This window comes from Staurois parvus, unplaced genomic scaffold (genome assembly GCF_062004578.1).
Source record: "Staurois parvus isolate SC_StPar_1 unplaced genomic scaffold, SC_StPar_1.0 ptg000336l, whole genome shotgun sequence".
Lineage (NCBI taxonomy): Eukaryota > Metazoa > Chordata > Amphibia > Anura > Ranidae > Staurois > Staurois parvus.
In genome coordinates, this window is record NW_028318132.1 from 231,738 (window position 1) to 254,803 (window position 23,066).

Genomic DNA, 23,066 nt, shown 5'->3' on the forward strand with positions numbered 1-23,066 from the left:
CTTCATCAAAAATTCTGGTCAAACTTTAAAAAAAAGTATTGTTATACCTGCACTGAGAAAACGAAAAAAGGAATTCGTGTAGGTCTGTGTGCTTCTTCTGCTTCATTTAGACACGCAGTTGGAGAAGAAGGGGGGGGGGGATGTGTAATTGAGCAGTTGAGCCCACCAACACCCCCCCCCCCCCCAAGTGTTAGTAGAGTCTATTTTTAAGCTGTATGTACAGGTAAGTTTTCAATCGGGCTTACCTGTAGGTACAATGAATATCTCCTAAACGTGTACTGTTTAGGAGATGTTCACATCAACAACAGCCGATGACATTGCCTGCACATGTACAGTGGTGCTCTGCATTCAGGGTATACAGCATGCACTGAAATGAAGACCACTTGCACACATGTATAGGAGTGACTTCATAGTAGCCCCGGACAGCCAGAGCCCCCAAACCCAGAAGGAAAACCAAGTGAAGATGGAAGTGCTGAGGAGCCGTGACAGCACTGCAGGTAAGGAAGTTCATAATTTGCTAGTATGCAGTGCATACTAGTATGTTATGACTTAAACCTGCAAGGGGGCCCATTGTTTTCGTATTTTTGTGGGGGTTTACTACTGTTTTAAGCTGCAGTGGATGGTGGTGTTTACATGGTGTGGTTGCAGTGCTTCACTTCATGTGCATGGCAAAGTTTACCAGATATGTAGCTATCAGCAGGCGAAGAGCCTACCGAACATGACACACTCATTTTTGTCAGCAAAAATGGGGTTGAAACAGGCAGTGACGAGGTGTTGCATCACTTCCTTACTGCCTGTCAGCAGCCTCTGAAGCGAGATCCAAACGAGGATCATGCTTCAGAGGAAAGGGAGATATAGAAGCGCATCTAAATCTACACTTAGGAGTTATGTTTTATCTTATTTGCTATCAGCAGGTAAGCATGGCAATATTTAACTGAAATTATCCTGCCTATTCCTTTTTTTTTTTTTTTTTTTTTTTACTTTTTCCATGTTATTCAGATCAGTATCACCTCTACTTTTTATAGGTAACCTCATTCACCTTGGACACCTTACTGAGAAGGTGCTGGAAGACGAAACTGGTCACTTTGTCAGTGTCCTCACTCAGATGTTATCATACTGTCAGCAGTATGTATCGCAGAAGAAATCCAACCTCACACATTGGCACCCTGTGCTTGGCTGGTTCTCCCAGACTGTTGATTATGGGTATGTTGTTTCATAAAAAGTGTCAAGCTATAATAATATAATAGCTTCTTACAAAAAAAACAAAAAAAACATGATGTGTATTTTGGAGATGTCTTTGTTTTTCTCACTAACTTTCTTCCACTTTTGGCTCCTCATTCTCCCACTTCATTTACCCTTTTGCCACCCCTCCATTGACTTTTTCTCCTTCTCCGGTCTTTCATTCTGAATCCGTTCAGTCTTTTTGTTTCTTCCTATCTGTATACAGTTCAACTCAATTTTTTCCTGGTAAATTCAGTGACTATTATTTGTCTAATGGTACTCAAATTATTTCCTTCATATTTTTTCCAGCCTCAATGAGTCTATGCCTTTACTCACCAAGCAGCTTCAGCATTTATGGGGTGTCCATATGATCCGCATCTTGTTCCGGGAAGTTCTTAGCAAGAAGCTTGCCGAAAATCAGGAGTTGTCTATTGTGGCCACTGCAAGCTCATCCCCGCAGAACAATCTGCCCATGAAAAGTATGTTCACTGTTAAAGGGAGCGGGTGCAGCTTATACTTTATAAATATAACTGTAAAAGGGGAGATTCAGATTTGCTTATTCAATATGTAGGCTTTTCTTTCTGTTGAACAGCACTGCATAATGACTATGCTACAATGCTCCTGTTGCAATGCATGGTTTTGGTCTGACCTGGCTGAAAAGAATAGACACTTAGGCTGGGTGTACACAGTTGTACTGTGTGTGCACCAAATTGCACCGCAACCTGCTTGTACTATTTATTGTAATGCAATGCACCACAATGTGGAATAGTGTGTTAACATGCGTTATGCGCTCTGCAACACACAAATGTTGACAAGGTGCTTTGGGGAACCTAACCTGAATTAGGATTTCTGATCTTAGAAATCGCAGCCCACACGGAAAACCGCAAGTGCAGTGCAGGAACAGGTTTTAACGATTAATTACAGTTACTTTTGTTAAACAGATTGTCACTGCATATTATTATAGCTGGCACCTAATATTTCACAGGCTTTCATATTTTTCTCAGTGGACACAAATAAGTGTTAATGGGGCTAGTAGATCTGACTGCTACTTGGTTTCTCCTAAAATATTCATTTATTGTCTAGCCTATTTCATGTTGGTACTTTCAATTGATAAGTCTTACCAACTTTTTTGTTAGATCCTATATGCTAATTATTATTTTTTTTTATATGTGCATACTTGTTTTCTAAAAAAGTAAAACATGCTGAGTACAGTGCCTATTGTGCTGCTATAGTTTGTTCTTTCCTGCAGACCTATTTAAACGGGCATTTCAGAAATCTGCCTCTGTCCGCCATATCCTGAAACCTGTTGGAGGCAAAAGAGTAGATTCACAAGAAGTTCAAAAAGTGTGCAATATTTGTGTTCTGTACCAGACTGCACTTACTACTCTCACACAAATCCGGCTACAGATCCTCACTGGTTAGTACCATTTTGCTGGAGTTATCACAGAGCCTTTCTTTAAGAGCCATTATTATTATTATTATACAGTATTTATAAAGTGCCAATAGTTCGCTCAGCGCTGTACATTACAAAGGGGGACAGAACATGTGACAGAACAATACCAATACAATGCAAAACATGAGGGGATTGAGGGCCCTGCTCTTTCGAGCTTACAATCTAGGAGGGAGGGGATTTTGGTACAGGAGGAGATAGCTGTGGGGGATGGAGTGGTAGGAAGAGTGGAGGAGGTCGGCAGGTTAGCAGGGGGTGGGGTAGGCTTCCCTGAAGAGATGGGTTTTCAGGGTGTGCCTAAAGGAGAGGAGAGTAGGTGATAATCTGATGGGTTGGGGCAGGGAGTTCCAGAGGATGGGTGACACCCTGGAGAAGTCCTGGAGGCGGGCATGGGAGGAGGAGACCAGGGAACTAGAGAGAAGGAGGTCTTGTGAGGAGCGGAGTGTGCGTGCTTGGCGGTACTTGGATATTAGGTCAGTGATGTAGTTCAGGGCAGTATGGTGGACAGCTTTGTACGTCAGTGTTAGGATTTTGAATTTGATCCGTTGCGCAATCGGAAGCCAGTGGAGGGATTGGCAGAGGGGGGTGGCGGAGATGGAGTGGTTGGAAAGGTGAATGAGTCTGGCAGCCGTATTCAGGATCGACTGAAGCGGGGATAGCCAGTGGCGAGGCAGGCCAGTAAGGAGGGAGTTGCAGTAATCGAGTCGTGATATGATGAGGGAGTGGATGAGCTGTTTAGTGGTTTCTGGGGTTAGGAACGTGCGGATTTTGGCGATGTTGCGGAGGTGGAGTCTGCACGAGTTTGTTAAAGATTGGACTTGGGGCTGAAAGGATAGGTTGGAGTCCAGAATGACACCAAGTACTCTGGCCTGCGGGGCGGGTTTGATGGTGGCGTTGTTGGATGTGACGGAGAAGTCAATGGGTACAGTCCAGAGTTACAATATTTTTAAGCTGTAGTCACATATCACTAGACTGTTGTATTTTGCAATAAAGATTTTAGGGTAGTAGGACCACTAGCCATGAGCTGTTCGAAAACTTGGTTTGTTATCAATCTGTTTATAATATTCCCTAGATTGCTTTTACGTATTCATAGTCTTCTAGTAAAAAGATGAAGCTTTGTTGTGGCCTTTGTAGCTTTTAATTCCTAAAGTATAACAATGTAGCTAGGCAATCATGTTGTTATCTTTGGAAACACGTACTGTACTGTAAAAGTGTTGTAAGTGTTTTGGAAATTTGAATGGCAGTAAATTTCCACTGGTCTTTTACTTTCACTAGGTCTTACCTATCTGGATGATCTGCTGCCAAAGCTGTGGGCATTCATTTGTGAGTTGGGACCACAAGGAGGACTGAAACTCTTTCTCGAGTGTTTAAATAATGACACAGAGGAGTCCCGTAGACTGTTGGCTATGCTAGTTCTCTTCTGTGATTGTTCCAGACACTTAATTACGTAAGCATTGTGTGTTTATGCACTATGTCTGCAAGAATGTAGGAAATATTAAAATAAATTAAATTTTAAATTGTTTTCTTTCTTTTATAAAGAAAGAAAATGAAGAAGACAAAATTTTGATTGAGCTTTGCCAGAGCACTAAGATGAAAAGCGTAAAAAACAAAGCTGACTTAGTTACAGCCTATTTAGCGTGTTCTTTTCTGTGTACTAGGATTTTGGATGACATTGAAGTCTATGAAGAGCAGATCTCATTCAAACTGGAAGAACTTGTCACTATCTCGTCTTTTCTCAACTCCTTCGTATTCAAGATGGTATGGGACGGAATCCTTGGTAAGACTGTCATATGCAGAAAAAAATGTTTGTATGCTCTAAGTAATTATGTTTTTTTAAGGAAGTAGTAGTTGTATATGAATTTCTTTTTCTTTTTTGTTTTGCAGAGAATGCCAATGGAGAAACCCTAGAGCTTTTTCACTCAGTGCATGGATGGCTGATGGTTCTGTATGAAAGAGATTGTCGTAGGAGATTTGCTCCAGAGGACCACTGGCTGCGAAAGTGAGTATGTGTATGTGCTGGCACTAATTATACAGTATGAATTATTTATGAATTAATATACTTAAGACTGTTAAAGTGGTTGTAAACCTCAGACATGAAACATGAACAAATCATATCCCTCTATAGAGTGTACGTGTCTCAGTTAAGAGCCCTAAGTGTCATTTCTGTCTGCTTCTTCATTCCTCTTCTATCAGCCTGAATCACTTCTGACAAAAAATTTTCCAGACACCAAGAGAAAAATGATGACGGGGAGGGACCTCCAGCAGATTGACAGCCTCGGCTCAGTTCCTGTGTGGAGGGGGGTATGTCTCTTCCCTCCAATCAACTCTGAGAGCTCCTCTCGCTGAGCTCTGCAGAGTGTAATTTCAGCTCTCTGCCCCCTTTTTTCTAAACTCTCAGACAAGCTTTATATATTCAGAACTTTGAACAGATGTAGAGAAGAGAATACTGCAGAAAGAAAGGTACAACTTATGTAGGAGGATTTGTTTCATCTCTGTGTATCATCTGAGGCCAGCCACTTCAGTGGGTATATGTAAGGGTTTACATCCACTTTAAAGGAAACGTGTCATTAGAAAAACAGGGAGGTTGAAATTGCTCATCTCTCCTTCTGTAAATGCAAGTTTTCTGGCTGTCATGTGTCTTGCAGATAAGAAGTTATAACTTTGCTCCAGGTTTTCTTGTCTGCATACTTGGTCCAGGTCAGTAACTCAGGAAAAAGAGTTTATCCAAGAGGGTCATATGAAAAGCCAGTCAGCATTTATAGGAGGGGCAAACAATGACAAACTCATAAATTCCCATGATCTAGTTACTTAAAGCGAAGCTCCACCCAAAAGGGGAAGCTCTGCTTTAAAAACTGATCCCCCATTCCCAATTAAGGATTGGCACCTTTGGGAAGCGTGGGGGGAGCGGGTACCCGAAATTGATAGGTACCCACTCTGATCGCCTAGGCAATCAAAAGCGGAAGTTGTCCTCCCCTTCCCTCCCCGTAGTCTTCTGGGACACATGACAGGTCCTAGAAGACTACAGGACCATTCAGAAAGCGCAGTGCTACTCACGCATGTGCTACTCGTGCATGCGCTGTGGGCACCCAGCTGTGAAGCCACAAGCTATCACAGCCGGGTGCCCACACTGAAGATGCTGGCGCCAGGAACCCTGGATGGCCAGTGAAACAGGCTGTGGGCAAGACTCCACAGGATCAAAGGACAGGTGAGTGTGTGTTTTTTAAAAGTCAGCAGCTACAGTTGTTGTAGCTGCTGACTTTTATCTTTTTACAGTGTGACTGGAACTCCGCTTTAAAATAACAATGAAAATTCAGTAACTGATTCAGGATTAAGACAGGTGTTCACCTACTGCAGTGAAATATGATTTTATAGTATTTAAAGAGTTACCCAATTGTTTTTTTTTTAAATCTGCAATAATGACATAAATATGGTTTGCCATTCTAATCAGTATCTAATTATTCTAATTTTACTCCTCCAGGGATCTGAAACCTGGTGTGCTGTTCCAAGAACTGGACAAAGAGAGAAAGCGAGCTCAGCTTTTGCTTCAGTACATCCCTCATGTTATCCCGCACAAAAATGTAAGTTTCTGCATCCGCACTGCTTGGATTTAGGCACAGCTATCTTAAAGTCGATTTAAGGTAAATTCATTCCCTGCATTAAGCATAAAAATGTTTTGTTACTTGCTGTGCTCCCTCCTCCCTCGGATACATACCTGAATCCTGTATCAATTCAACACTGTGCCCATGTGTTGGTCTCCTCTCTTCCCGCTTTCACAAGCTTGACTGAGTAAGACAAATCCTGTGAGCTGAGAGCAGGGGATGGAGCCGAGCCGTGCTGTGTGTGTGTCAACGGACGCACACAGCCGGGTTCTGAATTAAGCCCCCACATCTTCCCCCAAGTGCTTGCTATGGAGTTAGACGGAGAAGGGAAGGAGCCAAGATCACTGGTGGGGGGACCCCAGAAGAGCAGGTTCGGGGCTGCTTTGTGCAAAACCATTGCACAGAGCAGGTGAGTATACCATGTTTATTATTTACATTTTTAAAAATTGCTTTTTAAGACCGCTTAAATGATGCTTGCCAGTCTTACAGGTGATTGTTTCTTTCTTGCAGAGAGTACTTTTGTTCAGAAATATAGTAACTAAGGAAAAGGAGAAACTGGGTTTGGTGGAAACAACCACAGCGTCTCCACATGTTACTCACATCACTATAAGAAGGTCACGTATGTTGGAGGTAGGTTCAAATTCAGAAAAACAAACCAGTGTTTATTCACTTTTTTTTGTCAGTAACTATCTTGTGATCAATCTCTTCTAAAGGAACACTGTCACAAAAATATTATAGTATGATAACTGTATGCTTTTAACAAATGTAATGATAGTATTTAGGTTTACGGTTTCGTTTCTTTCTTGCCCATTGAGTGATAGAGGAAGTCATATGTTGTCAGATTATACTGCTGTCTACATGAGGATTGGACATACAAAAAAATGTATGCCAGCCCAGGATAACCCCTCCTATTCTTAGCATTCCTCAGTTTTTTGCTAGTGTCCCAGAAAGATGGACATCTTTTCTTTAGCTCTGCTGGGAAGAGTCTAACCATGTTTTTAAGTTTTTTTTTTCAGTCAAGATCCCTCACTACATCATTGCATAAGCTCGTGTCTTCATGGCAGCTATCCGGTTTGGCCTTTCCTTAGCTTTACGTTGGGGTGGAGTACCTGGACCACACAGGACTGGTCTTCGTGGAGCTAGCGGATCTTTTGGGCTCTGTTTTCTGCATGTGGCATGTTCTGGCACCAAGTACTGGTAGAAATTGAGCACTTCCCAGGGCCAGAGCCATAGCATTACTTCAGAGCTTGCCCTTGCCCTTTTGTGAGTAGCTCATTCAAGGTAAACACTAAGACCTAACTCATTATTTGATCTTCTGGGTGCCAGATAAACTGCTGGTTTATCACAGAAGGGGTTAACTCTGAGGAATTGGGTGTTATTATCATCACCTGGGCAGAGTGTCACATCTTTCTGCTGCTACTACAGCCTGAAAAAGCCATGTGGAACATTTATCCTCTATTATTTCCTATAGCCTGTCTAATGTGCCTTGATCATCCCTGGCCATCTGCCCTTACACCTCCTCCCAGCACTTGGGTTCATGAGTACCTAGTTCTACAATGCCTTTTCTACTCACACTGCAACTTGTTTGATTCTAGGATGCCAGTTCCACTGTACTGGGTGCCTTCAGCTCACACTCCACTAATCTGCTAATGCAGCCAACATTTGCATCTTAGAATTTTGCCCTCTGCTACAGTCTGTCATTTTCAGAGTCTTTTCTAGTCCTGTCATGTAGAATTTTATGGACCAAAAAAGTAGATACAGACAAAAAGAGAGCAAAACGGGTGCAGGAACATTGTTAAAACTTAGTGTTTTATCTTTAATTAAAATTTCCATCACAATCACATTAAAGTAAGTAATCTTCATCATGAAAAACATCCACAGAGCCAAGTGACTGGAAATCCAAGCACTGGCACATTATAAACGCAGGAGAGTTGTCAAATGTGGCATTAGTGGCTACAGTCTTCGACAGACCAACTTGCCCTTGAAAAGTCGCTCTCTTCTGCCATCACTTCAACCTGAAAGAGACCGTTTCGACTCTTGTTGATGCTGTGCACATGACTTTGATGCTTAAGTATCAGCCTTTCGCTTCTGTCAGCGCTGCCCCCAGTCTAGGATCATTTAGAGCTCCTAAGGTTGTCAAGACCTCTCCGGTGCACATGCTGTTCTTATTCCTTTATGGAAACTGAAAATATCCGAACAAGATGTTTGTACCTCTCAATTGCCTATCATTCCTTTATCCATTTGAGGTGGACTTTGTTGAACATCAGCTGCGCAGCAGATCTAGCGGTACCCCATCTTAACAAAGCATCCACCATTACCATACGTAGTTTGCACTTAGCCTAGCAGCACTAGGGTCGCCGACTCGAATCCCTACCACAGTACTACCTGCACAGAGTCTGCATGTTCTCCTTGTTTCTGTGTAGGTTTCCTCCACACTCCCACACTTCAAAGACATGCTGGTAGATTAATTGGCTCCTGTATAAATTGTCCCTAGTATGTGTATGTATATGAGTTAGGGACCTTAGATTGTAAGCTCCTTTAGGGCAGGGACTGATGTGAATGTATAATATGTATGTAAAGTGCTGCGCGAATTGAAAGCGCTACATATACCTGTAAGTACCTGTAATGAATATGTCCTACTGGAGGGTGCACTTGCCTTTAAGGACTCCACCGGAGGCCCTTTCTACAGTTCTGTTCTACTTGACAGGTCCTGTGCTGCAAAGTATTAGCTTTGACTGTGATCTGTCAAACAATGGCTGACTGGTTTAAGGCTATTAGAATGGATCTGATCACTTTGAGCTACAGCATTGACAGGTTGCTGAACTTTGTTCCCTTATGAGTCTCCTGTCGGCATATATGAGGGGGGTACGTTGGTTAGGTGTTAAGTATTCGGTTGCAGAGTCTGCATCCAAAAAAATCACTTGATCCGCATGGCCTTCAAGGAACAATGGCTCTTCGGGGATGCCCTCATCAAGGACATCACTGGTGGCAAGAATATTAATCTTTCCTCAGCCAAGAAAGCCTCACCCCTTGATGGAGGCCAAGAACAGTCTTTTTGTTACTCCTTGGACTCAAACCTCCACCTCAAATCTCAAGACCCAGGTCTGGTCTACCGGTTCAGCCACAAAGCTTAGAATCAGACAAGTGGACTGCTAAGCTGAACCTCCCATCTGGATGGTTATTAGTTAGAGATTGCCACAGCAGTGACATGGACTAACCATTAGAGCGGAAACAGAAGTCTCACCATGGCAAGAGAAGTAAAGAGGATCCTGTCCTAGGCAGAATTACATGCTCCAGCCTTGTCTGCCGTTTACATCCCAGATGTGGACAAAAGGCATATTTCCTCAGACAGCTGTTCTATGCATGAATGTAAAAAATCTTCTGCATGCAGCTTCCCCCTCCAGCCCTCCTTTTACTCACCTGAGCCTGATCTCGATCCAGCGATGGGCACAAGAGCAGATGGGCTCTCCCAGGTCTCTCTCTCCTCGTTGGCTTAGACACAGCAGCAGGAGCCATTGGCTCTCGCTGCTGTCAATCATAGCCAGTGAGGAAGGGGCAGAGCTAAGCCCCGCTCTGTGTGGCTTATGGACACACAGAGCTGGGCTTGGGAGCGAACATGAATGAGTGCCCGCACAGCAAGCTATTTGCTATGTGGTCATTCGGTGAGGGGAGAGCCAGAAGCACCGGAGGGGGACCCACAGAGCAGGTAAGTATAACATGTTTGCTATTTTTTTTTTAAATTTACATTTAAACCTTTACAATCACTTTAAAGTGGTAGTAACCACCGCTTTCTCACTTGAACCTACGGTTACGCTTATAAGCTTATCTGTAAGTACAAGGAATATCTCCTTAACTTGCACTGTTTAGTAGATTTTTACTGCCTCTGCAGCTGGTGACATCACCGATGCATTCGCACTGGGCTCTGAAGAGATGACATGCTGTCTCTTCAGAGTGCTTTGCAATGGCTCCCGCGCACATGCGCAGGAGTGGCATCATCACAGCTGAAGCCCTCAAACCCGAGAGGAAGATTGGGTGAAGATGGAAGCCCTGTCAGCAGTGGCTTTGAGCCGCTGGAGGGCTTCGTTTTAGGGTATTCTAGCCCATTATGCTTTTAACTTGCAGAGGGAATTTTTTTTTTTTTATAACAGCCTAGAGATTTAAATCATAGAAATAAAGGTTCACTATTGTAATTACCCCTGGCGGTCTTCACACCTTCATTCTGGAAATGATCACCACCACTGGATGTTGCCAGTCTTCTGGATTTATTGACCGTGTGGGGTTTGAATTACTAAACCTGGAGAGTGCAAAATCTTGTGCAGCTCTGCATAGAAACCAATCAGCTTCCAGGTTTTATTGCCAAAACTTAATTGAACAAGCTGAAGTTAAAAGCTGATTGGCTACCCTGCATGCCTGCACCAGATTTTGCGTGCACCAGTTTTTGTAAATCTACTCCTAAGGGTCATTCAACACATTTCCTCTAATATCAAGCTTTCATGAACTCACTCACAGAATGTGTCATTACGGTAGTCTGGGCTCACTGTACTACTTCACTAGTATTACAGTGCAGCGGGAAGTTGAAGAGGTAGGAGCCATAACATCATACGTGAAATAGCAACTTTTGCCTGGACATACTGTATTTTTATACGTTGTAATAAGAGTATCTGTGCTGAACATCTTTACATGTGATTTCTTGTTATAGACTGCATCATTTTAATTATAGCCATTGACTTTGCCTGTGCAAGTGAAGTCAAGTAAAATTCTGTGTTTATCATGTTTTTTTTTTCTCTTGTGTTAGCCTTTTGTTACATATCCTTGTGTTTCATGTTATGATGGAGAGAGTGCAGAAGTTTCAGAGAGAAAACAATGCATTTCCAAATATGAACACATATTTACAGCTTATTTGTGCAATATACTGTTTTTAACAATAACTCCAAATTTCATAGGTGTATTAATTTTATAGGATGGTTATGACCAGCTGAGGCAGTTGTCACAGAATGCCATGAAAGGTGTCATCAGAGTAAAATTTGTCAATGACCTTGGGGTTGATGAAGCTGGAATAGACCAGGATGGTGTTTTTAAGGAATTTTTGGAAGAAATTATAAAGAAAGTGTTTGATCCAGCACTGAATCTGTTTAAGGTATTTAAATTATACTCGGGCACGGGTTTGATGTTAAGTGTACATACAACCTAACAATGAACTTCTTGTTTGTTTCCTTTTGGCCTGTTGAATTATATATTAATCAAACCGTACAGGACGCAGGAATTGTATTCATAGACTAGGTTGTATGCAAGCTACTTTTAGGTAAATTTTCTCTTTTTTCAATCTCAAGCATGCAACACGTGGCCTGTCTGACAAAAGCTAAAACTAATAAATAGCGCTGCGCTATCGGCGTGCTAAAATAATTGCTAATGTGTGTTATCTTACAATCACATATATGTACATATCGATAATGGACACATCAATTGTAAACAAATAAAACAATGGATGCAACGAAAAAAAACCTTGAAATACCATATAGTGATAATGTGCTCAATAAAAGTCCTAATTGAATATATTTACAGTCTGTGTACTTTTACACTTAATAATAGTGCCAAACATTCATATTGAGTGCATGCATGTAATTCTTGCACTTGCTGATTCAAATTGCCTACAAACCAGAGAAACTTGGTGCTGTGATATATATCCTTTCTCTTGTGCCATCGTAGTGCTCACAGTTCCTTCACCTTCAATATATGACCCGCAATAAATGCAAGGTCATACAATGCATAATTTATATTGACCAGGTACTCCTAGATGCTTGGATGCCCACCTGCACACTTGTAGTATGTTCACCAGGACCTGTCCACTATGGTGCCCGCCCTCGCTCTTAGGTTGTCATCCAGGAAAATTGGGTGTAGGTCCATTTAAGTCACTCACAGCCTCCAATAGTGTAGTATTTAAAATGTTTAACACTTTTTAGTATTAAAAACCGCCGTCACATTGTATTTAAAACAACTTGCATATCTTTAAAAAAAATTCAGAAATACTGCTATTGTTTGAAATTGTGTCACTTCCATTCCACGCCACCCAGGCTCCACCCAAAGAATTTCATCTTGGGTCACATGACTTCATGAAAGAGATGGATAGACTAAATTGTACTTATTTACAAGTAGATTGTTCATAATGGGTGGTCGCCATTTTTGGAGATATGCATATAGCACTTTGCTGCAGCTATCATCCCTAGGATATTCCTATAGAACTCTATGGCAGCCATTTTCTTGAGGGTATCAGGATAAACTGTGGCCATTCTGTTGTAGCTCAGCATATACTTATATGGCAGCCATATTTTAAATGACAAATCACTCGCTTTCCTTGGTCGCCATTTTCCTGAGGGCTGTACACACATGGCACCCGTACTAATAGGGTGTAAAGTAAATGTTATCCACACTCCTAGTATAATGGCAAATGCTGAGAAAGTGGTATATATACTGAAACTGCGCTCCCAATATAATGATGTACAAGGCTTACAATCACACAGCAAAAAAAAACCTAAGTCATAAGATAATACTTACAAATAAACAGGTTGAACCAGGTGAGTAAACATAAACAGGGTATCTATGCCTAAAGGTGCTAAGCACTGTAATAAGGTGCATACCTTATTAAAACAACTAATGTTTTATGCTAATAACAATACAATCCAACTACATAAAAATACAATGAAAATAAAAGAAAGATAAAATTAAAGTTAAAATAACCCTAACTTGCATAAGTTTAATAGCTGAACAGGGACCCTACAAGAGAAACCATAAACAGGACAGGGATAGCAACCTCATTGATTGTACATTTTACTGTGTCAAAGCCCATAATAATGGACCTGTTGATTAATCAAAAAGCCTGTGTGTGACTGTCCTAAGAAGCCTATCCCTTTAGATACTCCAGATATTTGAAATCACTAGTAAAACAGTTACGATAAAACTCAACGTTGAGTCCTTGTGGGACCAGTGTTTTAAGAGTGTGGATCCATCTCGATTCTTGCTGAGGTTTCTAATTTTGTTACTGCCTCGTCAGCTCTTTTTTATGTTTCAATGCACCAAAACAGTAAACGAGAGGGGTCTTGGTTGTGGAATTTGGCAAAATGTTTAGTTAGATTATGCTTACTACACCCCTTAATGATGTTTTGTATATGTTCTTGTAATCTGACTTTGAAGGGCCTTTTAGTTCTACCAACGTATTGCAGGCAGCATGGCCACTGCAAGACGAAAACAACCACCTCTGTGCTGCTGGTAATGAAGTCTTTAATGGGAAATTGCCTTCCTGTACTTGTGGCTAAAAATCCCATCCTCTAAGGCTGGCCATACATTATACAATTATCTTCCAATTTTCTGCCCAATTTCCTTTAGATTTACCTTCAACTGTGTAGTGCAAGGGCCTGCCTAATTGGATATAACTGAAAGTGTTGTTTAGGTTTGTCCTCCTATTATATGGTTTTTGGTAAATCTAAAGCAAAAATCTCCAGATAATTGTATAATGGGCAGCACAGTGGCTAAATGGTTAGCACTTCCGTCTAACAGTACTAGGGTCGTTGGTTCGTATCCCAACCCTGGCACCACCTGCCTGGAGTTTGCATGTTCTCCCTGTGACTGCGTGGGTTTCCTCCGGGTACTCCGGTTTCCTCCCACACTCCAAAGACATGCTGGTAGTTTAAATTGGCTCCTGTCTAAAATTGGCCCTAGTATATATATATATGTATGAATGTGAGTTAGGGACTTTAGATTGTACGCTCCTTGAGGGTCAGGGACTGATGTGAATGTACAATATATGTATGTAAAGCGCTGTGTAAATTGATGGCGCTATATAAATACCTGTAATAAATAAATAAATAATGTATGGCCAGCCTTAGTGTGTGGTTTCTGTGCATGATTCATTCATTGACCCTTAGGTATGTTGATCAGCCAGGAACCATGATGGCAGCTGATGGATGGAGTATAACTGTTTCAGTCTACAGCATTGAAATGTGTTTTAGTTATTATGTTGTTACTTTCTAACTTGATATGCCATGATAGTCATATATTCTTATCGTTGTTATTCAAAGTCTGAAGGAATTATTGAAGACTATGTTCGTCTCCTCTTCATATAATGATCACATCATTGATAAATCTTTTATAAAAGACCATTTATGGGGGTGTGTTTTGGTATATAGCTTCCTTTTCCCACTTGAACATAAATATATTGGCAATACTTGGCGCACATTTTACACCCATGGTTATGCCAGTGCTCTGTTTGTAGAGTTCCTGATTACACCAGAAATAATTATTCTTCAAACAGAAAACCATGCATTGTATTAGGTATTTTTTCTGCTTGCATTTCAAGTTACTGAGTTTTACATTTTGTGGCCTCCAGCATTTTTGGATGGTTAATAATTGTATACATGGTTGCTACATTCACCATGGCTAGTACTAATGGTTCTTCCCCCACCAGTATATTTTCCATCAATTGTAATACATGTTTTGTGTTTCGTAAATACCCCCTTGTTTTCTGTACAATCAGTTGAAGGAAACCATTGATAAATTGTCCCATGCAGGCAGTCACTGAATTAATGCCATTAACTATAGGCCTTCCAGGAGGAGTTTCTTTGTCTTTATGTATTTTTGGTACTGTGTATATAATAGGTATCCTACACACATCTGGAACCAGATACCTAGCCTCTTGTTTGTCAAGAATATTCTTTCAAGATCCTAATTGTTCTACTATTTCTAATTTCTTCTTATACTTTAGGGTCGGATTTCCTGCCAATTTTTGATAGGTCTCAGTGTCATCCAATAGTCTCTGCATCTCATTTTGACTGGATCACAATCTCTCCCCTTTTGTCTGCTGGCCATATTACTATGTCATTTCTGTACACCAAGCTCTTGAACCCTCTTCTAATTGTGGCTGGATCAGCTACTTTCTCAACTTTTAGGTTATCCAGATCCTGTAAGACCAGCTTCTTAAACACTTCTGTGCTGAATTTCCGGATCAGTTTGTGTAACTGTGGTGTGGTTCTCCAGGGGGTATATTAACATGTACGTTATTATGTTAAGTTTCCTTAAGTATTTTTGCTCTCCTACAAAGGTTTCAAATTTATTTTAGGGGCATATTTTAATCCTTTGTCCAGTACTAGCATTTCATCTTTAGTTAACAGTCCCACTCAGGTTAAAGACTCCTTTCCCTAATACTCTTTTTGTTTTGCTTCCTGGACCTGGCTCGACAACCTCTTTTCTTTCCACGCTTCTTCTTGTCCAGTCCTCTCGGTCCATTCTGCTGGGGGAGTGGTCTTTCCTTCCTCTTCCTAAAAAAAGGCCTATTTGGTCCATTATTTTCATGGATTCCATTTCCATTAATTCTAGGGGATCCTTCTTCCCTGCATTCATCTTTTAAATGTGCATACTTGTTATAAATTGGAATAGGGCTTCTGTAATACCCATTTCTTCTCCATTGTTGACCTCCTCTTCCTCTATATCCCAACTCATTCCTATCCCAATTCATTTGTGGCCTCCTTTTGGTATCCATTCCCTTTTGGGTCTCCATGGTCATTTTGATGTCACCTCCGTATGTGGCCTATTTCCATAGCTGTCACCTCCTCTGTGCGTTGTTGTCTCGGTTCTTCATTCTTCTAGTGGGTTTTCCTATGTTCATTCCTCCTTTCTTTTTCCTCAATCCTAACCTATTTTTCAGGGGTGGAATATGCAGATGTATGGTCCATTTCTCCCAGTTTACTTTCCCACTTGAATACCTGATCTGTTTTGTAGTCATTAATATCGCGCTGGTGTTTTTTTTCCTGTGTTTCACTTCCAAAACTTGGCTAAATCTTTGTCAGTTGTGTATTGAGGGTCATAAATTCTGGCTAAACAAAGCAGATTTTTCAGGCGCTGTGACTTTTTTAGAAAACTTTCAGCCCTCCTAAAACCTTTGGCTTTCAGATACCAGAAACATTACACTTCTCCCCTTCTTCCTGACTCTTTTCCTGAATCCGAGATGGAACCTCCAAATTTATTTGAGGATGAAATTTGTATCTTATACTTTTCAGCATTAAGCGTCCGCTTTCCACATTAGCAAGGCCTGGTCTTCTGTTCACACATTCTTCAGGTTCTATCAGGTGAATATTCAGACTTCTGTTAATAGGGGCTTTGGCCACAAGGTGTTTCAAGTTCCCATCCAAGTGTTTGGTTTTTTTTTCAGCTACTTAGCCTTGTTTTCTTTAGGGCCTTTAGGCAATTCTTTTTGCTATGTTGTTGCCCACCCCTCAGTTCATTGCTTGAGGACCTCCGATGGTCTATTAATACAATTTCTGTGTCCTGTACTGTTTGATTAAGATAAAGGGAATTTTGATTTAACTGTAAATTTCTTATCTTGAAGTACAATATAAGACAGCGGATCCTCCCCTCTGTCTTCTGTGGTCATTCCATACTTGATAAATGATGATATCCAAAAAAGATAATATATAATGTCCAAAAAATGTATTAAATAGTCCTCCAAAGAGACAATCCACAGAGTGACTTCCAGCAAAGCGATATTCCCAATTGTTTCTGGAGATCAGACCTCAAAGGAAAGAGAACTCACATAGTGTAATACCATAAATATACATGGGATCCAACGAACATCACTGCAAACGCATGTGAATCACACTAAACCACACGTGATCACTAATAAAGGTGAGTATTATTGTGAACTTGTGCGTGAAAACACTAGTGACATTTGCATGCAGTGTTCATACTGTGAAAGATGTGTCCACTTCTAAGTATAAGGATTGAATACCCTTACCCTGGATTTAAATCAGCATGTAAAATCCCAATCAAGAGACTGCCTTGTGGATTCAGCAAATGGAACACTAATCCTCCATCAAGAACACTTAAATGAATAACACGTTTCGTCACCTGACTTATTCATAAAGGGTAACCTTACCCTTTATGAATAAGTCAGGTGACGAAACGCGTCAAAGGGAAGTGACGTCAAGACGCACAGCATAGCCGAAAGATACTGGACGGCCATCTTGGATCCTGGAATCCTCATTCAGAGGCGCAGAAGGAGCGTTGCTAAGGATCTGCAGAGGGTCTGGCTGTTTTATTGTTGTTTATGACTTTTGTTATTCATTAAAGTTTATCTGGTTATCGATGAGCCTATCATTGCTGGGTTTTTGGTGGCAATATCCAGAGTCAATTGCTTACAGGGAAGTAGTATTGGATGAGTCTTTATGAACTGCACCATTATAGCCTGTTCAGTGGCATTGAGTGAACCTATGTATGCATGGAGGATTAGTGTTCCATTTGCTGAATCCACAAGGCGGTCTCTTGATTGGGATTTTACATGCTGGTTTAAATCCACGCTCTGGTAAGGATATTCAATCCTTATACTTAGAAGTGGACACATCTTTCACAGTATTAACACTGCATGCAAATGTCACTAGCGTTTTCACGCACAAGTTCACAATAATACTCACCTTTATTAGTGATCACGTGTGGTTTAGTGTGATTCACATGCGTTTGCAGTGATGTTCGTTGGATCCCATGTATATTTATGGTATTACACTATGTGAGTTCTCTTTCCTTTTGAGGTCTGATCTCCAGAAACAATTGGGAATATCGCTCTGCTGGAAGTCACTCTGTGGATTGTCTCTTTGGAGGACTATTTAATACATTTTTTTGGACATTATATATTATCTTTTTTGGATATCATCATTTATCAAGGATTCCTATAGGATTATTATATGTATTATGATATATTATTTATAGCAATCAGCACTTTATACTTTGATTCATACACTTTTTGGGGTGAAAAGTGTTTATGTGCATTTAGGGTATCCAATATAGTAGGAACACCGTTTACTTCTGATATTTATTGTCATTCCATACTGCTTGCTAAAAAACTTATATCTCACAGACAGTGTTGTAAGGAACATGTCCTTAGGGCTGCCTCCTGCAAAGTTTTGGCTAGTGTCCAAACACCTGAAGGTAGCCTGCATATAACCCATAGTTTGTGAATACAATTACTGTGTCCTGTACTGTATTCCAAGTTAAGGAATATAAAGGTATGTAAAAATCTCTTTTATTAGTTATATTTATTTTAAAAGTGCAAAAAATACCTGCTGAACCTTCCAGAAATTCAGTGCTGCTCTGTGCTCAGTAGGCTTTGCACAGTTCTCGGCAACAATGTTATCAGCCCTGCCTAGTTCGCTTGTGTGAACTACAGAACCCCCCCCAATGTTTTGGAGATGGAGCTGTTATGTAGTCCTAACACTTTCTGTTCTAGTGTCCTGCTCCTCCATTGATACAATATAGCAAGTGAGAATTGTCACCCTAGCACAGGAAGTGTTTCATTGTTAGCACCACCAAGTGAAATTAAAGGTAAAAAAATCCTGAAAACATTTTTTAAAAAGCCACCACATCCAAAGACTAGTAAACTCCAGAATATTAAATTTTTTCAGACTGTAAATATTCTTTAATCTACCTTTTTACCACATTTTTTTACAACTTTTTTGCAGACTACAAGCACTGGAGATAGATTATACCCATCTCCTACTTCATATATCCATGAAAACTACCTCCAGTTGTTTGAGTTTGTAGGGAAGATGCTGGGAAAGGCAGTGTATGAGGTAAGTTACCCTCTGTGATGTTTGTGTGGGGGAAAAAAACTTAATATCTGTTAAAATGACAATCAAATATGTTCTTATTTTAGGGTATTGTAGTAGATGTCCCCTTTGCTTCATTCTTCCTGAGCCAGCTGCTAGGGCATCATCACAGCATTTTTTATAGCTCTGTGGATGAGCTACCTTCACTGGACCCGGAGTTCTATAAGAACCTCACATCCATCAAAGTAAGTACTGCATAATGATAAAATGATTTGTGAAGTAGCTGAAACTGATTGCCATTATGATTATTTAAGTCTATCGATACAGACCACACACAAATACACACTGATCTCAAAATTTTCCATTCAATATGATAGATAAGTTCCAAATATGTCTAGGCCTAAAGTTGTATTCACTTGCAAAAACTGCGATAAACTGTAACTGTTGTTTTCTCAGAAAACTATTCTCATTTATCAATGCTGTAATTATAGGAATCATAATAAAAATAAACCTAAACCCCTCTTGCTTTTGTGCCTTGTTTCCCTCCGAACGAATAATATTTGTATATTGTGTTTTGCAGCGTTATGATGGTGATATTAGTGATCTGGGCCTCACACTTTCATATGATGAAGATGTAATGGGACAGGTGGGTATTTTATGTAATCAGAAAACCAATTATCCTGCACTTGAGAGTGAATCCAGAGAAGTCAACTGACTACAGTCACATCCTGGTTGGCTTGAGTAGCTCCCGCCTTGCTGTTCTCATAAGACTGGGGAAGTCTAGGAACACTGTAACCATAAAACAAAACAGAGGGTGCACCGGCCTAGTGCATTATCCTTTTGTATTGTCAAAAAATGGTAAGTATTATACTCACAAAACAGCAAATGTCCCAAGCTCATCATGCAGAAACAGCACAGTCCAATCCACAATTCTTTGTGTCACATGATAGAGCAAAAGGACCTCTAATAGGCTAAGTTGGAGATCCTATTGCCCTGTCATGTGACATGACGAATCATGGATTGGACTGTGCTGTTTCTGCATGATGAGCTTGGGACATTTGCTGTTTTGTGAGTTTTAACTACTTCAGCTCCACCCCATAGCAGTAATACTGCTACACGGCAGCAGCTGTGCACAAAATCACATATATATATATATATATTAGGGATGCACCGAAATTTCAGTGACTGAAAACACCCCTTTCGGCCATCGGCCAAAATGAAAAAAAGCAACGATACAGGTGCCGAAAAAACCCTGCCCCTCACAGTCGCTGCCACCCCTAGCCACCAGCCGGCCGCCGCTCGATAGTTCAGCCTTACCTGAAAAACCATCGATCCCGGCGCTGGGCATAGAGATTAGTGAAGGAAAGATGGCCGACACATATCTCTATGCCCTTGGAGGACTGGAGCGATGTCACTTCCCGTTCCGGCCATTTTGTTTTTATTTTTTTTAAGCACTAGATCAATGGTTTTTTTTGATCCAATGTTTTACATTGCAGAGGAGAGATGTGGGGTCTTATTGACCCCATATCTCTCCATAAAGAGGACCTGTCACTAATTATTTCTATCACAAGGGATGCATGCATTTCTTGTGATAAGAAAAAGTGATTACAATTTTTTTCAAAGGAACAGTGTAAAAAAAAGCAAAAAAAGAAAACACTTACATTTTTTTTTTAAAGTTTAAAGTGCCCCCGTCCCCCCATGCTCGCACATAGTGGTGAACGCATACGTAGGCCATGCCCACATATGTAAATGGTGTTCAAACCACATGTGTGAGGTATCGTCACTAACGTTGGAGCAAGAGAAATAATTCTCACACTAGACCTCCTCTGTAACTTTACATTGCTAACCTGTAGAAATTTTTAAAGCATCGCCCATGGAGATTTTTAAGTACCGCAGTTTCACGCCATTTCACGAGCGTGCGCAATTTTAAAGCATGACTTGTTGGGTATCTATTTACTCGCCGTAACATCCTCTTTCATATTTTACAAAAAAATTGGGGTATATATTGTTTTTTTTTTTTTTTTATCAAAGTGTATTTTTTTCCAAAAAATATATATTCATTTTTAAAAACTGCGCATTTCGGTTTTCGGCCAAGTGCATTTTGAATTTTCGGTTTCGGCAGCAGAATTTTCATTTCGGTGCACCACTAAAATATATTTGCATTTCCGGGTAGGGGGCACACACGCCCTACCCGTGCCGCCATTCACGGCTGCCGCTGTCAAGCACCAAGCCCTAGCCAGTGATTACTCGCTGGCACTCGGTGATTGCCGAAGATCTCCGACGGGAGGGAAAACTGTTAGTAAACAAAACAGTTCTCCTCCCTGTCAGCTCCAGCACACTGTTTTGCATGGCTGTGCACACAGTGTGCTTACAGTGAAGTACTAACCCAGGACACAAAGTAAAACAGCACATAGTTAACCCTTTGATCGCCTCATATGTTAACCCCTTCATGCCCAGTACCATTAGTACAGTGTCAGTGCTTTTTATTAGCACTGATCACTGTATTGGTGTCACTGGGGATGTCAGTGACACCAAGTCTGTTCCCCCCAGTGTTAGAATGCCCGCCGCAGTCCCGCTATAAGTCGCTGATTGCCGCCTTTACTAGTAAAAAGTTTAAAAAAAAGCCTGGTATATATACCGCCGCTTGTAAACACTATAACTTTCACATAAACCAATTAATTTACATGTATTGGGATTTTTTTTTTCAGCAAAGACATGTAGAAGAATACATTTTGGCCTCAATTTATGCCGAAATTTTTTAAATTGTTTTACTGGACGTTTTAATAGCAGAAAAATAAAATGTTTTTTTCTCAAATTTGTAGGTCTATTTTTTTTTTTATAGCACAAAAAGTAAAAAATGCACAGGCGATCAAATACCACCGAAAGGAAGCTCTATTTGCAGCGAAAAAAAAAGAATGTAAATTTCATTTGGGTGCAGCGTTGCATGACCAGACGATTGTCAGTTAAAGTAACGCAGCGCCGTAACGCAAAAATTGGCCTGGTCAGGAAGGGGTACATCCTTTGGAGGGCAAGTGGTTAATACCACTTTTTAACAATGAAAACATGTTTTAAGGATAAAGCACTAGGCCGGTGTGCCCTCTGTTTTGTTTTAATGTTACAGGGTATTTTACGTAATTTGGTGTATTTGTGACGTGACAAACCTTCCAAACTGAAGTGCAATATAAAGAGATTGTATAATTGTCTTGCACTTTGTCATTCTTTACTATTTAGACAAATTAAATATTACATATAAATATTCAGTATTATTAAACGGAGTCAGCAGGTGAAGCTCTTGGCTCTGTTTCACATTTTTCAGTTTCTCCTTACCTCCTGCTGCAAAATGCTGTTTACAGAGTTCAATAGCTCAAGGTGAAATGCACTAACAAAGGTGAATTAGAAATGGCTCATCCCCCCTCCCGACAATTGAAGGTGAAAAGTGAAATTGGTTTTAAACTGCGGTTTACTCTGATGCATAAAAAAAGCTTTATTTTTCAACTTTAACATTTTTGTTTTTCTCAGCTGGTGTGTCATGAACTGGTTCCAGGAGGGAAATCGATTTCTGTTACTAATGAGAATAAGTAAGCACAGTTTATAGTAGCATTGACTATTCAAATTGATTGTGCTGTGTTGATGTTCCTCTAAATGTACGTTAAATACTCTGATAATGAAAGATAATAAAGGCCAGTCAGTCTGACTACTTGTCACAAGGAAAGGGTTGCTGGATTTTTTTTTAGGACTTTAGCGTGGGAGCTAAATGGAACAGCACAAGGAGTTGTTATTAGTAGGACCTTTTCAGTTGACTCTCAGAACAGAAGTGGAGGGTGGAAATGCAGCTAAATTGATGTGATTGTAAACCCTCACCTTGTAAAACAACCCATTCAGTTTAAAATAGAAATGAAATGTAAAATATTTGTGTATAGATATAAAAAAAAAAGAGAAAAAAGGGTATTTATATTTTTTTATAAGTGATCACTTTCCCTCTGTTCTCAGCTGCATAAGAGGTGGGGAGGAGAAACAGCAGTACACTAAACTTCCCAGTGAAAGGCTGTGCAAGGAGCTGGGGTGTCAAGACAAGTCTAATCATTGGAAGAAAGCACACTGGGTTCCCAGCATAGCTAGGGAACTAACCAAGATGTGTTCTCCTGTTTAGTGTGGTCAGTTTTTAATAGGAAAGCAGAGGGACTGGCAGGAATACCAGGTATTTCACACACA

The 23,066-nt window shown here is 40.5% G+C and overlaps 1 protein-coding gene across 1 annotated transcript in view; it reads left to right on the forward strand.

The window, feature by feature from the left end:
• The window catches only part of UBE3B (ubiquitin protein ligase E3B), a 58,291-nt gene that overhangs the window by 27,984 nt on the left and 7,241 nt on the right, over positions 1-23,066 (forward strand). The window contains exons 12-24 of the mRNA XM_089684089.1: positions 1,026-1,203; positions 1,531-1,700; positions 2,471-2,638; positions 3,947-4,118; positions 4,330-4,448; positions 4,556-4,670; positions 6,150-6,249; positions 6,781-6,900; positions 11,231-11,407; positions 18,768-18,878; positions 18,962-19,099; positions 19,435-19,500; positions 22,374-22,432. Coding sequence (XP_089540215.1) covers positions 1,026-1,203; positions 1,531-1,700; positions 2,471-2,638; positions 3,947-4,118; positions 4,330-4,448; positions 4,556-4,670; positions 6,150-6,249; positions 6,781-6,900; positions 11,231-11,407; positions 18,768-18,878; positions 18,962-19,099; positions 19,435-19,500; positions 22,374-22,432 — 1,693 coding nt within the window. The remainder of the gene's footprint in view (positions 1-1,025; positions 1,204-1,530; positions 1,701-2,470; positions 2,639-3,946; positions 4,119-4,329; positions 4,449-4,555; positions 4,671-6,149; positions 6,250-6,780; positions 6,901-11,230; positions 11,408-18,767; positions 18,879-18,961; positions 19,100-19,434; positions 19,501-22,373; positions 22,433-23,066) is intronic.